The sequence below is a fragment of the Gossypium arboreum genome, chromosome 6 (genome assembly GCF_025698485.1).
Source record: "Gossypium arboreum isolate Shixiya-1 chromosome 6, ASM2569848v2, whole genome shotgun sequence".
NCBI classification, from domain to species: domain Eukaryota; kingdom Viridiplantae; phylum Streptophyta; class Magnoliopsida; order Malvales; family Malvaceae; genus Gossypium; species Gossypium arboreum.
The window spans coordinates 20,606,727-20,622,373 of record NC_069075.1 but is presented as its reverse complement, the minus strand read 5'-3'; the positions used below and the strand labels follow the sequence as shown (position 1 = coordinate 20,622,373).

The 15,647-nt window shown below is 33.3% G+C and overlaps 1 protein-coding gene across 3 annotated transcripts; it reads left to right on the top strand.

The window, feature by feature from the left end:
- Positions 1 to 6,305: 6,305 nt before the first annotated feature.
- LOC108483206 (ornithine aminotransferase, mitochondrial) lies at positions 6,306 to 13,661 on the top strand. Of its 3 annotated transcripts, XM_017786476.2 has the most exons (11): positions 6,306 to 6,497; positions 6,621 to 7,126; positions 7,762 to 7,870; positions 8,119 to 8,349; positions 8,758 to 8,917; positions 9,085 to 9,140; positions 9,732 to 9,884; positions 10,912 to 11,009; positions 11,238 to 11,318; positions 11,812 to 12,045; positions 13,289 to 13,661. In XM_017786476.2, exons 2-11 carry the CDS (start codon positions 6,972 to 6,974, stop codon positions 13,446 to 13,448), a joined length of 1,437 nt encoding a protein of 478 aa, XP_017641965.1. In that variant the 5' UTR covers positions 6,306 to 6,497; positions 6,621 to 6,971; the 3' UTR covers positions 13,449 to 13,661. The 3 variants fall into 3 exon arrangements, with proteins under 3 accessions (XP_017641965.1, XP_052885661.1, XP_052885662.1); XM_053029701.1 differs by lacking the exon at positions 6,306 to 6,497 and having other exon boundaries at positions 6,507 to 7,126; positions 7,794 to 7,870; XM_053029702.1 differs by lacking the exons at positions 6,306 to 6,497; positions 11,812 to 12,045 and having other exon boundaries at positions 6,507 to 7,126.
- The last annotated feature ends 1,986 nt before the right edge of the window (positions 13,662 to 15,647 follow it).

Below are 15,647 nucleotides of genomic sequence, written 5' to 3'. Positions count from 1 at the left end.
TAGCCATTCCAATGGCTAATCATTACCAAGCATTTCTATTTCCATACCACTCAATAACCATATCATAAGACCATACATATAAAATGATTATAATGCTATACATGCCATACTCAAAATATACAAGCCATTATGCCAAGATGGTATACGGATAGTGTGGCGTGCCTCCGACCGTTTCCGATTTCCGAGCTGGCTTGTCAACACTACAAGGAATGAAAAGGAGGAGTAAGCATAAATGCTTAGTAAGCTCACATGCAAATAGCAAGTAACATAACCATATAAGCAAACATAAAACATCATTTGCATAATCATCACCAAGACATTCATATCACCTTTTCATTTATCATCTTACCATATTATTGTTATATCGAGTTTTCAACCCGAGGGTTAAGTACATACATGTTCAAAGTATCCATTTCACAACACTTACCAATCGTCCCTTTCATCTTGAGTATTCCTCCATTTGAGTAGAACTTTACCCGTTGAACACATCGAATATAATTGGATACATGGATAACTTGCACATAAGTGCCACATATTCAATCAAGCAATCATGTAACCCGCCCATAAGCGAACTCGGACTCAACTCAACGAGCTCGGCGTTCGCATCCATAAGTGAACTCGGACTCAACTCAACGAGTTCGGATGCCTAGTTACATCTCACGAACTCGGACTCAACTCAACGAGTTCGGACATTCGCATCCATAAGTGAACTCAGACTCAACTCAACGAGTTCGGATGCTCAACCATCCTAGTGACATGTCACTTGTATCCTAATCTATTCCTAAGGTTACAACGGGCTTTTTCCTCGAACACTTATTCTTGCCGTCTTCCGTAGAATGCCGAAATCAATACTCGGTAACAATTATATTTAACAAGTAGCTCACATAATTTACACATTATTTGAAATTAACCACAATGTATACATTTCATAATGAAATTCAGCATAACACATAATTAATATCAATAACTTAAAAATAACAATTATGCTACATTATTTACACATGAACTTACCTTGGTACCAAAATACAAAGATTTTGCAATTTAGTCCACAATCTTTTCTTTTCCTCGATTGAGGTCGATTCCACGTCTTTCTTGATCTAAAATAACACATTTAGCTTATTTAATACTCACATTATCAAATTAATCCTTAACTCAAATTTTGGAAAAATTATAATTTTACCCCTAAACTTTTGCATATTTACATTTTTGCCCCTAGGCTCGGGATTAAACTTTATTCCTTATTCTTATGTTTTACAACATGCTGATCACTTTTCTATTCTATGGCAACATCAAATTCTCACTCTAACATGTACTTGTGACTATTAGGTATTTTTACCGATTAAGCCCTTTTACTCGTTTTTGCTTAAAATCGAGTAGTACAAGTTGTCTAACATAATTTAAAACCTCATATTCTATCATAAAACACCAAAATACACAAATTTCACCTATGGGTATTTTTCCAAATATAAACCCTAAGTTAAATTATTGCTAGCATAAGCTAAATCGAGCTAGGGACTCCAAAAGCGTAAAAATCATTAAAAACGAGGCTAGAACGGACTTACAATCGAGCTTGGAAGCTTGAAAACCCTAGCCATGGTTTCTCCTTGCTATATTCGGCCATGGGGTTGAAGATGAGCAAAATTGGCTTTTAATTTTGTATTTTAATTCATTTTACCCCTAAATGACCAAAATGCCCTTACTACTAAACTTTCCAAAAATTCCTTCCATGTCCTAATTTTTGTCTAGACTTAGAAATTGGTAAAATTACTCTTTAAGGACCTCTAATTAATAATCTAATTCAATTTTATGCAAAATACTTCTAGAACACAAGTTTTGCAATTTTTTCAATTTAGTCCCAAATTTCAAATTAAGCACTTTATGCATAAAATTTCTTCACGAAATTTTCACACAATCATGCAATCATATCATAGACCTTAAAATAATCATAAAATAATTATTTCTATCTCGGATTTTGTGGTCACGAAACCACTATTCCGACTAGGCCCAAAATCAGGATATTACAGCATTAATGATTAAGGACATCTATCACACACAACAACAACATTCAGAGTAGATTGAATGCCTTCAACAGCAGCACTCAGATCGGATCGGAAGCCTTGAGCAACAACATTTAAAGCACTTTGACCAGCTTTAACTCCAGCAGGATCGCATTGAGGCCTATCTAGAGCAGTTGTGCCAGCATTTTCATATCACTTTACCCGATCCCCCTATTGTCTCTACGCCTCTCAATCCTAACATCCTACATGTGGTCAACTAGTTATTTTTATTTAGTTTTATGTTTTTTTTATTTTACTTTTATTTTTATTGTCATTTGTTTTTCTTTTCTGGATTTATATATATTTAATGTATTTTACTGTTATTGCTTTTTTTACTGTTTTTCTATTTGTTTTGTCACATTTTTACCTTATTTTATTTTTGTTTGTTTTCTTACTAGTGTGTACGAAACCATGTACATAATTTAGGATCTCCTACGTTTCCGAATTTCTCTATTCCAACACAATTATCCCAATTTAGGGAAGTTTCAATTCTCTTCCTTCCTTTCTTATGATACTTTGCTTATTGTGATTATATTTGTTTATATATTGAGGGCAATGTACATCTTAAGTGTAAGGAGGATTTTATATGTTTATGCGATATAGCCCCTGAATTGTTGTTTGTGTTTAAATAATTTTCTCAAACATAACATTAGAGTTAATTTTTCTAAATTTGGAGTTTTTATTAGTTCTGTTTGGGATTAATTGGTGGATTTTTATGCATTGGTTTATTTATACTTTAAGACACGAGAGAGTCAAGCATGATAAGTCGTTTTAAGAAATTATTATTTTAGGTTGTCTCCCTGAGCTGAAGCATTATCTTGAAATTTTAAATTTACAAGTTTGATAAAAAAAACCATAATTTTTGTGAGCTTTTGAGCTTATAGAGTATTTGCTGTTTCATGCTCATTTTATTTTTGGTTGTGATCATGTCAACTTGATTTGTTATTCTAGATCTTGCTTCGGATATACATGCCGAGACCATATTATCTATTTGATATACTAAGATGATAGAAGCACTTAGGATTTAACCCGCTTAACCTTTAAATAGCTTTCCATTGTATTATCCCCTAGTAAACTCTGTTGATCCTAATCCATTTTTGTATACTTATCACCCGTTTATGTTAACCCAAAAACTGTATTAATTTTTTAAATCACCCTTTTTACTGACTCCCTTTTTGTCGAGATTCGATTTAGCTAGTCGCCTAACTATGTTTCATCATTTGTATTGTTGAATTTCTCTTTTAAAAAAACACTGAAAAAATTTTCTAAAAAAAATAATAATAAAAAAATTGAAACATTTGCCCTTAATTGCTAAGTAATCCTTCCACTCTTTGCAGTTAATCTTGAAGTGCCTTTTTCTTATTGCAGAAAAACACTTAGACTTAGATAAGTCTTTAGGCTTCTTAGTTATCTTCCTTTTCACTTTAAGTGGCCTAAAAGATTTATGTAACGACTCGGATTTCAGTTGTGTTAAAAAATGCAGTTTCGGAATCTCATTTTTGTAAACTGTGTCCGTAAGGACAAAATATAAGGATTTATGAAGTTAATATGAAAATATATTGAAGTTCAGTTAAGTAATTTAACCAAGAAGTTAGCTAATTAAAGCTCGGGGATTAAACTGTAAATGTCCAATCACTATGGAGTTTTAATTTGGAAAAAGTTTAAGGCCCTAGATAGCAATTATCCAAAGGACCAAAATCATTATTAAACCATCGTTATTATAAAGTTAGTAGAGAATGATGATAATAACCATTTATTTAATAAGATTATGATTAAAGACAAAGGCGAAGCTAGAAAAGTTTTTTAAGGAGGCCAGATGAAATTTTAATTTTTATAGTTTATATATTTATAATTTGTAAAAGATTAAATCAATTTTTATAATTTTAGGGAGCAAAGTGTAATTTTATCTTTTCTAATTTAAAATTTTTAAAAAATTTTAAGGGCCTAAAATATAATTTTACATTTTAGGGGGAGCCGGGGCCGAGCCCATGCCAACCCCTTGGCTTCGCCCCTGATTAAAGAGATGTAAATAAGATTAGATAAAAAAAGTAATGATAATTAATTACGTTTAATTAACTATTTATTCTATATATATAATTTTAAGTGGATGGAAAGAGGAAATTCATTCATCTTCTTCCACCATTTTCTATTAAAGAAGGAAGGAAAGAAAATTTAAGCATCCCTTCAACATTCAGTCATAAATTCAAGTAAGTTCTTAGTCCATCAAATATCCTTAAATAGTTAAGTTTGGGCTTCTTTATCATTCCGCAACACTTGCAAAATCCTTTGTGCAACCTATTTTAAACTTAACTCAACATGTGTGTATATTATAAAAAGAGATGATTATGAATAATTTTTCATAAATTGTATCATATTCTGTAAGGTTCCATTCTTTCTTTCTACCATGAATATCAAAATTAATTTAGGTAGTCTAATTAGGTTTTCCAAACTTACATTTCATCAGCCGCACTATAAAAACCCTAAACTAGGAAATCTAACAATCTAACTCTTTTTTTTTAATTCATTTATAATTCTTTTTATTTTATAATCTTTAATAGTTTTATAATTTTTAAAATGCTTATAAGTTTTATAATTTTGTAGTTTTCCGATAACCTTTTTTTAAAATTTAAATAATGACATGATATAATTTTAAAGTGTCACATCATCACCTCTTAACGACGTTACAAGAAAATGACTAAATTGTTTGATGAAATCTTTGTTCAAGTACCAATATAGACCAATTTTTTTTTAGGACCAAGATGTTGGGGATCAACCTGTATAAATAATGAACAACAAAATAGAGAAAATCAAACAAACAAATATTTACGTGGAAAATTCTCAGATAAGAAGATAAAAAATCAAATGCAAAAGGAGACTTCACTAATGAGAAAGTAATCTGAAAAGTACAAGATAGAGATAATAAAAAATAAACCCTGAACGCCGAATACAAAATCCTCCGACTAAAACACAAAATTCTCTTAAAGCTCTGTTAAAGTTATTTCTTAATTGTGTTATGTTATATTTTTCATCAACTATTCTAGGATTACTAAAGGCCCTTTTATAGACCAAATTAGGAGGTCAAATATGACTAAAATATCCTAGATTAATCAGAATTTGATTGGGGAAAACAATTAGAGTTTAACTAAGAGAAGAAACCCGATTATCGTGGGAACACCTCATCACATCGCAACGTCCCAACACTTCTCGTCATGACATCATCATCATCATGACATCCGATGTCGTGTCATCAAGACGTCGTCTGCTTCATGTCTCCAATTGGCTTCATGTGATTGCAACGTCACGTGGATCTTCGTCGTGATGACGCCTCTGCTTTGGCTCTTGATTTGTCCAAAATGCGAGGCACACTCCACACAAGATGAAAAAGATTGCCAAGTTCAAGAACTAAATATGGCCTTGTTTTGTCTTTGTAATTACTTTTTAGTGATATGATTAAATTGTTGTCACTACAGTCAATAATTTGGTGATAAATAACGATTCATCATTGTAAAACTTTTTATTTAGGAATTTATTTTTTCGTCACTTTACTTTCTTGTGGTGAATTAATTTATGTCAGTAAAGCCCTTTTTGCCAATGAGTAAACTTGCGTCACTTTTGATAGATGTTATATCGTTGCATTGAATTTCATCACTATAAGCATCTTTTATCAGCGTACAAATTTTCTTTCCCTATGGTTGACACATTTAGCCAAGGTTTATAGATTAGTTAGGCCATTGATTCATCAATCTAACTACTTTGATTAAAAAATCATTAATATTTTTTTAAAATGAAAATATTAAAAAAAACCCTATTTTTTTAGCTAGTTTTGTTGGTCTGTATCAATGTCCAATCTAACTAGTTCAATATCATTCTTTGAATCGATAGCTCAATGAATTTCCAATCCAATCCAATTCAAACATCATTGTCTTTAACAATAGCATATTTTCTCTCACTTTTGCCTTTTGCATGAACTAACTCTTTTAACGTTATAGTTTAGTGATTTAATTTATGGATAATAACTTTCATTGTATAATTAACTTTTGGTAGAGTAAATTTTTTAGTGTAAATTTTGTGGTAGGTAAATAAACATAAATAAGAGTATATTTAAGGGGCTAGCAGGGGTGACCCTTTTATTTTAAAAAAAAATTATTTAGACCTTTTAAAAATTTAAATTAATAAAAATAAAAACTTCCTAAAATAATAAAAATTTAATAATAATAAAATTACCATAAAAATTACAATTTAAATATTTTATGATTTCCATAGCATGAACAACTCCCGACCCTGATCCCAAAGCCATAAGTGGAGGGCTCAGCCACTCAGCACGGTATCATATGATTGGTTAACTCTACCGGTGACTTGTATCATTAAAAGACTTTGATAGGTGCGGCAAATCGGATTATTTTGGAATTGGATGGAATCTTACGTGTAATCGACTCCAAGGTTGGCATATTTCCCTTATCTTCCGTTTCCTTTCTAAATATAAAAATAACTCGTTAATGCCATGATTATAAAGAAAGGGAAGCCATGATTATAATAATACAAGTTTTTATTGCTTTCATTCAGTTGTTTGTATGATCTTCTACCATCTGGAACACGAAAAAGGAGAAACTATCTTGAAAAGTGTAATTGAGTTTTTCTAAACAAAAGAATGGGAAGTTTTTGTCGGTTTCGTACAAAGCTCGGGGTATTATTAGATAATTGAGACATTGGGATTTGGATTTGGATTTGGATTTGGAAGACTTGCGTGCGGTTACACTCAGCTTGCGGATACAAAAGAATTTATGCCGGAAAACAGAGGAGAAAAAACTTCCCATTTTACTGTGCACCGTAATATAAAACATCATTATCTAATATAACCCTCCAAGTCCAAAAGAGAGAGAAAAAAGATAACAAACCTGTTGGTGTCACCCGGAAATGGCGGCAACGAGGAAACCCTTACTGTCTTTGCTAAGCAGAGTGAGCCGAACAAGCAGGAGGACCTATGGTGTTCTGGCTGAAGGCAGCTCTTCTTCTTCTTCTTCCTCTTCTAACCATCTCATCAACCTTGAATACGAATATAGTGCCCACAAGTAAGTTCTTTTCTCTCTTTTTTCATTTGATTCATCCTTAATCTCTGGGCTTAATCTTTCTCTTCTTCTGGCAATTCAGTTTTTTTCTTCTTGTTTTGGGTTCTGGGTTTTTGGTTCTTTGATCTGAAAAGCATCTACTATCACTTGTATTCATGTTTTCGGTTTTGCTTACGTTTATCGGAAACATATTTATTATAATTAGTATTTGTGGTTTTGGTTTTGCTTTGTTAGCTTCAAGCTTTAGTCTTTGTTGATCGTTCCTGTTAGAATGATGGATTATGTGAGATTTTTCTTCGATAATATAAATGGGTTCAATTGATCTTTCCTGTTAGAATGATGGAGTATCTGTTGCTGTGTCCAAGTTCAATAGGGTGAAATTTTTTAACTTCTGTATTCAGGTTTTGTTGATATAATTAGACCATGCCCTAATATGTAGACTCAGCCAATTAGATTAATGGATTTTGTTGAGGACCTTTGATTGAGTTTCAATGTGGAGAATAGGAAATCACAAAACTTTTCCATGGAGGATATTTTTTATGGTCTCTGAAGTTGCCTTTTCATTTGTAATTTGATTCCATTGCCTTTATTTTTTCAAGGATAGAGTAAGCAAAATTACTTTTCTTGTTCAAGTACAGTTATCACCCAATTCCTGTTGTATTCTCTGAAGCAAAGGGATCAATCATATGGGATCCAGAAGGCAAGAAATATCTGGATTTTCTATCAGCTTACTCAGCTGTTAATCAGGTATAAACAGTGTAATTTATGTTGTAGTAATCCCTACACCTGTAGGTACCTCTTTGCTTTGTCTTATTAATCCATTTGTTCCTTCTGTTATGCACTAGATCGGGGGGTGGGGGGGCAGAGGGAATTCCTCTTGCCGAGCATACTCAGCCAAAAGGCAGAGTAAAAGCAAAGAAATCCACCATTTGCATTTTTCTTGGCAATTTGAATTCAATTTTATCTGTAGTTTATGTCATTGCTTGCCACTGTAGGGACATTGTCATCCAAAGATCATCAAAGCATTTCAAGAACAGGCAGAAAGACTCACTCTCAGTTCTAGAGCCTTCTACAATGACAGGTTTCCAGTTTTTGCTGAGCGTTTGACAAGCATGTTTGGTTATGAGATGGTGCTTCCTATGAACACTGGTGCTGAAGGAGTGGAAACTGCTCTGAAGTTGGCAAGGAAATGGGGTTATGAGAAGAAAAAAATTCCCAAAAACGAGGTAAATCTTTTCAAGCTTTGCTAACTGATCTTTTGTTGTGTCTAATAGTTCCTCTTACCTGATGTGAGGCCATTAGCTGGGAAAGTATTGTAAGTTGGTTTTGGGGGCGAGAGGTGTATGGGATAATTCTGATTTTATGTAATTACTATTTTGCTTCGTCCAATGACCTTAATTGGAGATAGATACAAATACTGGAGTTCTATACAAGGGGAAAATAGTAGTTCAGGAACAGAAAACTTGTGGTGTTCCTTTTTTATTTAATTTAGTAGCAAGGCACTTCTGATTTTGGATGGCAGCTTATGTTCTATATTGTTTATCTTTCTGGCTTGGTATTATATATATGCATATATATAATCTAGTAAAGTTTTATTTGTTTTTATGTTTGATTAAATAATTGTGCATATGCAGGCTATTATCGTCTCTTGTTGTGGTTGCTTCCATGGTCGCACATTGGCTGTCATCTCTATGAGCTGTGACAATGAGGCTACTCGTGGATTTGGGCCATTAGTGCCTGGTCATATTAAAGTTGATTTTGGTGATGCTGTTGCCCTTGAGAAGATCTTTAAAGGTTTGAATAGTCCCAGTACTTTTTAGTTTATTTTTTATTTGGTGCTTAAGAGGCATCAATTATTCTGGATGATCTATCTCAGTAATTTATCTTCAATGTCTTGATATATGCAGAAAAAAAGTACTTTTCTTCTATTCTAACACATTACTTATTCCTTTTGAGTGCAGAACATGGAGACAGAATAGCAGGATTTCTCTTTGAACCTATTCAAGGAGAGGCTGGTGTAAGTTTATTATCAAACATTATAAGGCTATTAAGTAGTTTGAATGGACTTGATTGATCTTTTGTGGTTTTGCTCCCTTTAGTTGTGGATATGGGAACTTTTATTGAGCCAGCAGTTTGTTCATCTTTTCCATGGTTGATATGTGTGTGTGTGTGTGATATGCTAAAGTGTTTTTGGTCTTGGTAGCTATAACTTGGTAGTTATGGGAGCTTCTTTATCCCCACCCCATTATAAGGAAACTATCCTATATGGTTACATGATTAGTACAGGGATTGATAAATTAAGGGAGATTTGAACTAGAGATCTTTTTGATGGATAGTTTTCTCTACGAATTAGGTCCCATTGATGCAGATAGTCATTAACAAGTTAGCACTTCCACCAAGTGTATGTCCTTTTTAGAAATAGAGTTTTACATAATATACAGAATTACAACCAATCTTTAAATATGAGAGATCACAGAAGATTCACACACAGAGAAAATTAAAAAAAAAGGGCGTTTTTTGTTTCCTTTCTCAAATTATATTGTTAAGTGGTTATTGCTTTTGTCCATTCTTTTGACAATGTGTTATATATTATCCCTTTCCATTTAAGGTTATAATACCTCCAAAAGGTTATCTAAAAGCTGTCAGAGATCTTTGCTCAAAATATAATGTTTTAATGATTGCTGACGAGATACAAAGTGGCCTAGCACGGTCAGGAAAAATATTGGCTTGCGATTGGGAAGGTGTTCGTCCAGATGTTGTGGTAAGGCTGTTTTCAACTTCAAAGTTTTGGTGAAATTCCTGTACTATTTCACTATTAACCAGTGTTTAGTTCTAATTTGTAAGTAATAAATTCTGCTGACCGAATATGCTAAAACCGTGCATAATAAATTTGTGATTGTTGGTTTACAACTTTATGCCCTTTGATTTCTGCAGATATTCTAGTAAAGTAGCCATTAATAATGCATCAAGTATATATGATCCTTTTTCTCATTCTTGTAAGAAAAATGTAAAACTGGATATTGAAATGTGTAAGAGGGGGGGAGGGGGTTGAGTTGCTACAAAAATAATGAAGTACCGACTGAGACTTTGATCTGCACAAATCAAATATATTCTTGTACTTGGTGTTTATTATTTTAATAGTTTCTGTAATTTGCTTCAATGTGAGTCAGGATTGTTGTACTGTTCTCCCCTCAATTTTACTTTCCAAGCATTGATCGCATACTTGAAATGTATCTGATATACAGATTGTGAAAATAGAAATACATAACTCATAATTTGCTTTTGGTTATTCTAAAGAGGTGATTCAGAGAGTAGAGTATTATTTTCACTTCTTTATATTGTTTATTTCTGCAATGTTTGTTATCTGCTTACAGGATCAATAGAAAGTCATATTCACTTCTCATTTATGGATCCATTGTTTTATGTAGATAATTCTTTTCTTCCCCCGTATTATAGTTAAGCATTTAAAAAATAGAAATCTTACATTGTTTATTCTCTGCTCTGAGCATCAATACAAATTTGTATTTGCTGATCATGTTTCATGTAGCCCTTGTATTGGAGTTCGGCATTTAAAATAAAAATCTTTAAGTTCAATTCGCATTGTGAGATCAGCGCTGAAACAGTTGAATGATAGCATCCTGGTCTAGAACTGCTGAGCCTGCTAAATTCATGCATTCAACATGCTCTATTTTATGCTTTATTTCAAGCTTTCATTCTTCTTAAATCAATGTATGCCACAGGTTTAGAAACTTCTCTTGTAAATATTTAATATTTATTGACTTTCTCAGATACTAGGAAAAGCTTTGGGTGGTGGCGTAATACCTGTTAGTGCAGTGCTTGCTGACAAAGATGTAATGCTTTGTATTCGACCTGGAGAACATGGAAGGTTTGTAGTTATCCCTAGAAATCTCTGGTTAATGATGTTTCTTCCATCATTAATAAACAACTTAGCTTTCAAGGAAACTTGGTAGTTCTTCTTCCATATTGTGCACATGACTCTTTCCAGTGCCTGAAGTGCTTTTCTTCTCTCTCTGCTATTTGTGATAAAATTGTTTTACAGTATCACTTTGTTTATGTGAAAGCTAACTGCACTTTTATTGATGTTTGTCATCAGCACTTTTGGAGGGAATCCTTTGGCCAGTGCGGTGGCCATTGCCTCACTAGATGTAATCCAGGAGGAGAAACTTGCTGAGAGGTATTGAAAATTCTTTCTGAGTGTTGCATTATCAAGATTAAATATGAAGAAGAAAAGTTGGAAATTATGCTGTTTCCTGGGAAACTACTTGATCTTTTTACAGTTTGGCATAAATGAAGATTTAGGCAAGATAAAAATGTAGAGAGAATTCAACATCTTAAAAGAAGTAATTGAATCTCATACAATGTATAAATCTTAACATTCTGATTGATGTGCATATTTACCCTAGGGTGTCTTGTCAAATGCATAATCTGAGAGAAGACATGGTAACACTCTGCAGGGTAAAGTTTTCTTGACATTATCAATTCCCAAAAGGATCAATGTGAAGGGTTAAAAAAAAATCATTATTTGATTAAAATTGGATTTAAAGCTTGCTTGAAGTATCATCTGGCTTGCTGCAATTTATCTATTTCTTCCTGCCCTCCCCTTTCACTGCCCTTTTTCTGCCCAGAGATATATATATTTATTTACTGGTTTATTTCCTATTTCGTAGATCTGCCCATTTAGGAGAAGAACTTTTGTGTCAGCTTGTTAAGATTAAGGAGGAATTTCCAAACTACGTTAAGGAAGTTCGGGGAAGAGGTTTATTCACTGCTTTAGAGTTCAATAGCAAGAGTTTATTCCCTGTTTCAGCATATGATATCTGTCTAAAGATGAAAGAAAGGGGAGTTCTTGCCAAACCCACACATGACACCATTGTACGGTTGACTCCTCCACTTTGCATGAGGTAAGGGGAAATGCTTGATGACAATAGTTTTCTGTCCACTGTCCCTTGAAGGTTCAAATTTTTGCAAGCATCCTACACCACCAAATCAAGGAAAACAAATGTCTAGAAAATGTTTATATTTAATTTGTGATTCTGTAGAACATCTTAACGTGTGTGGATGGAGATAATACTTTTTAACAAGGTTGATGGGTTGAGCGGTGCTGATCCATCTTGGTGCTAAAATTGGTTAGTACTAGTTCACACATTTGCTTGTTTTGGCCTAACAATATGGGGCTGCTGGGAAGAGCTCACTCATGTTCCTCCCTATGTTCTCTAATAAATTTATATGGCATTATCAAACTTCATTGAACAGGTTATATTTGGTATCGTGTGACAAACTGGAGTTATGTCTGTTACTTTGGTACTCCTCTGACATATTTCCCCCTTTTTCTATACAAGTTATTGACCATACCCCTTGCTTTTGGTGGTGATTTTAGTTAATTGCTGCTTTTAGAAGTAGGGAACTAGGATCACTCTAGACATTTCTGTGTCTTCTGGCCATTCTCGTCTAAAGCCTTTGTCCTTTAGCTTTTGCTGCACTGTTTTAGTTTCTATTTGTTAAATTTTCTCGTACTTAGTCGTAGACTACACCCAGCCATCCAACACTGCCCCAAAAACTTGCTCCAATCACCTCTAATACTTCCTATAGGAGGAGCAAGAAAAAAATGTATCCAAATGAGACTAGATGTTTTGTTGTTATTTCTCATGAGTTAATGATTATCTTTGCCCTTTGAATTGAGGAACTATTTCTATCATTGTGTGATCTCGACCATACTTGTCTGGAAGTTGTGGCCGCCTGCTGAAGCTTCCCTTTATCCTTTTTCTCTTATAATTGTATTTACAAATTGGGATTCTTTGGAAATATTTTGTTACCCGATCAGGGGTCCAGATATTATTCAGGATTATATATGCAGTGTTGAAATTAATGAGCTTACAAAGTTTATGTAGATCCATGCTTGAACTAAGAGCTATTTTTGGTGCACAGTATGTCATTGTTTCCTTCTGGGGAGTCTTATATGTATATCTCCATTTATATTTAACCCTTGCAATCACAGATGCTGTTGCTAGGAAAACAACTTAGAAGCAGATATTCTTGATGATGTGTGCTGCTTGTCTAGTTACTTGCATTGGTTTAAGAGATGATCATCCTTTAACCTGCATTTGGTGTTGTCTAATTTTATGCGTATGATAAATGTGTTTGCAGTCGGGATGAGGTCAAAGAAGGATCAAAGGTACTGCATGATGTTCTGGAACTTGATCTACCAAATATGCAGAAGGCCAAGCCGAAAGATTCTCCGACCACCGCTACAATTTGCGATCGATGTGGGAGGAACTTGTATGATCCTTCAGATAGAGCTCTCTAAATCATTTGTTAAATGAGAGAGTTTATATATGATTCATCCTTGGACATGGATTCTCTCTTTTTTCCTCTAAATAAACTAGACATTGATATCTCTTATGTTATTTTTATCTTTTGCTGCTCAGGAACAAGGCAAGAACACTACTAACACACACAAACTCTATGCTTATATTGTTATACCTAAAATTAAAATAAACATTTTGCTCCTTTAACTTAATTTGTTCATAAATGGATGATTGATTTAGTTTTAATTACTTCTTGAGATGGTAAAATACAGTTGAACAGTCCGTTGCAAAGTCTTTATTATTCATTTTTATTTGAAATCAGAAAATTAATTCATATTATGATCGTTTAGGTAAAATATTTCTTATTATTTAGTAAATTTTCTGATCATTTTTTTCCAAAACAAACATATAAAGTTTTTATTATAATTTTTCTAAAATTTATGTTTGATAAACATTATTTTCAAAAGTTCCTTTTCCTAATAATTTAAAAAACAAAATTAAATAATAATACATTAGTTGAAAACTTAGGCAACAGCATTATTGTAAAATACACATTGTTATGAGAAAATTAACTCTCTAATAAAGCTCGACGGATATTATTCCCTTGCATGGTCAAGAAAAAAATCAAATGCATAAATTGAGCAATTAATTACCAAATTGTCCACGAGCACAAATTATTCAATATACTATCTTTTTAGAAAAAATAGAAACAACATTAAGCGATTACAAAAATAAGTTGAAATTAAAAGCACAATTGGATTAACTCTCGTACAGCTTGAGGAGATTCAAAAAACACTTATAGACTAGTAAAATTTATACCAGCTTGCTTAACCATGAAATCCACAATTGCATTATGATCTCTAGGAATATGACGGATACAAAATTCCCAATTCTTTTATAACAGTGAATGGATGGCCCATATTTCCGTGACAGGGCTATCAAAAATTTTGCCAGGCAAAATTCATTTCACCAAAAAAGCATTATCAGATTGAAGTTCAACTTGTTGGTATCCTTTTCCCCAAGTCAGATATAGCCCTTCAAGCATAGACGTTGCTTCTATCCTAAAAACTTCATCTCTCCCTATAATCGAATAGCCACATAACCAATTACCATCCTCATCTCTAATTACTCCTCCAATTACAGCCGAGTAAAAACTAAGTGAAACTACACCATCAGTATTGAGTTTGACCCATCCCCTTTCCGGCACAGACCAATTCATAATAGACACCATATGTCCCCTATGAATCCTAGAATTTGAGGTTAGTGAGTAACTTATAGTCCAACTGATACCATCCTGGATAAAGCTGTGATTTTCAGAAAATACAAACATATTCTTGTTTTTCCATAGTAACCAACAAACAATAGGAAACAACATTTGCGAATCCAACTCCTAACTACCACTCCTCCCTACATTTTGCAAGTTCCAGATAATCCATTTATCAAAAGGTAAGGAGAAAAATAATACATGTTTTTGCGGTGGTACAATTGAATTCCAAACTGCCCATTGGAATCAATAATCTTCGATAGCATGCAACTCAGATTCATTGGTAAAATTTTATCTCGAAAAATTACTTTTACAAGCCATATGTCTCCTAACTCTCTCATCATTCGTCAAAAGTCTGTTCTTTAATAATAGCCAAATGAACACTCTAACCCGCTACTGTACATTGACTTTCCAAAACAATTTTTAAACATTAGAATTATTTGTCAACTGAGATTGGTACATACATTTTATATGTATCCCCCATGGAAAAGGAATTTCTAGTCACTCATCTCCATGATAGTCGATCATTTCCTACAACCAGCCAAGGAGGCAATACCAAGGCTATTTGCATCACAATTGGATCTGGTAGGAAATTTTTAAGATGAGTCCAATCCCAGTTCCCAAATTCATCAACTAAATCGCAGACTCGTAAAGTTTCATCTAACTGCTCGGATCCCACATAGAAATTCCTTAGAGGACCCACTTGAGGAATCCAATTATCGTTCTAAAAATTCATCAGATTTTAATTTCTAATTGTCCAATAAACATTATCCACCACTGCCAAACCCGCATTAAGGACCTCCATATATAGGAGCAATTACTCCTAGCAATAGAATTCGGAAGCACCCCACAAATTTTGTACTTACTCCTTACAACACTAACCCATAACTCATCAATGTTGGTTAACAAAAGGAAACCAAGTTTCAAAAGAAAT

Bases quoted from the DNA above. Each gene is read 5' to 3' on its own strand.
- LOC108483206 (XM_017786476.2), top strand. From the start codon at position 6,972: ATGGCGGCAACGAGGAAACCCTTACTGTCTTTGCTAAGCAGAGTGAGC. The intron at 8,350-8,757 runs GTAAATCTTTTC...GTGCATATGCAG, and splicing joins AAAAAATTCCCAAAAACGAG to GCTATTATCGTCTCTTGTTG. The intron at 11,010-11,237 runs GTTTGTAGTTAT...GTTTGTCATCAG, and splicing joins CGACCTGGAGAACATGGAAG to CACTTTTGGAGGGAATCCTT.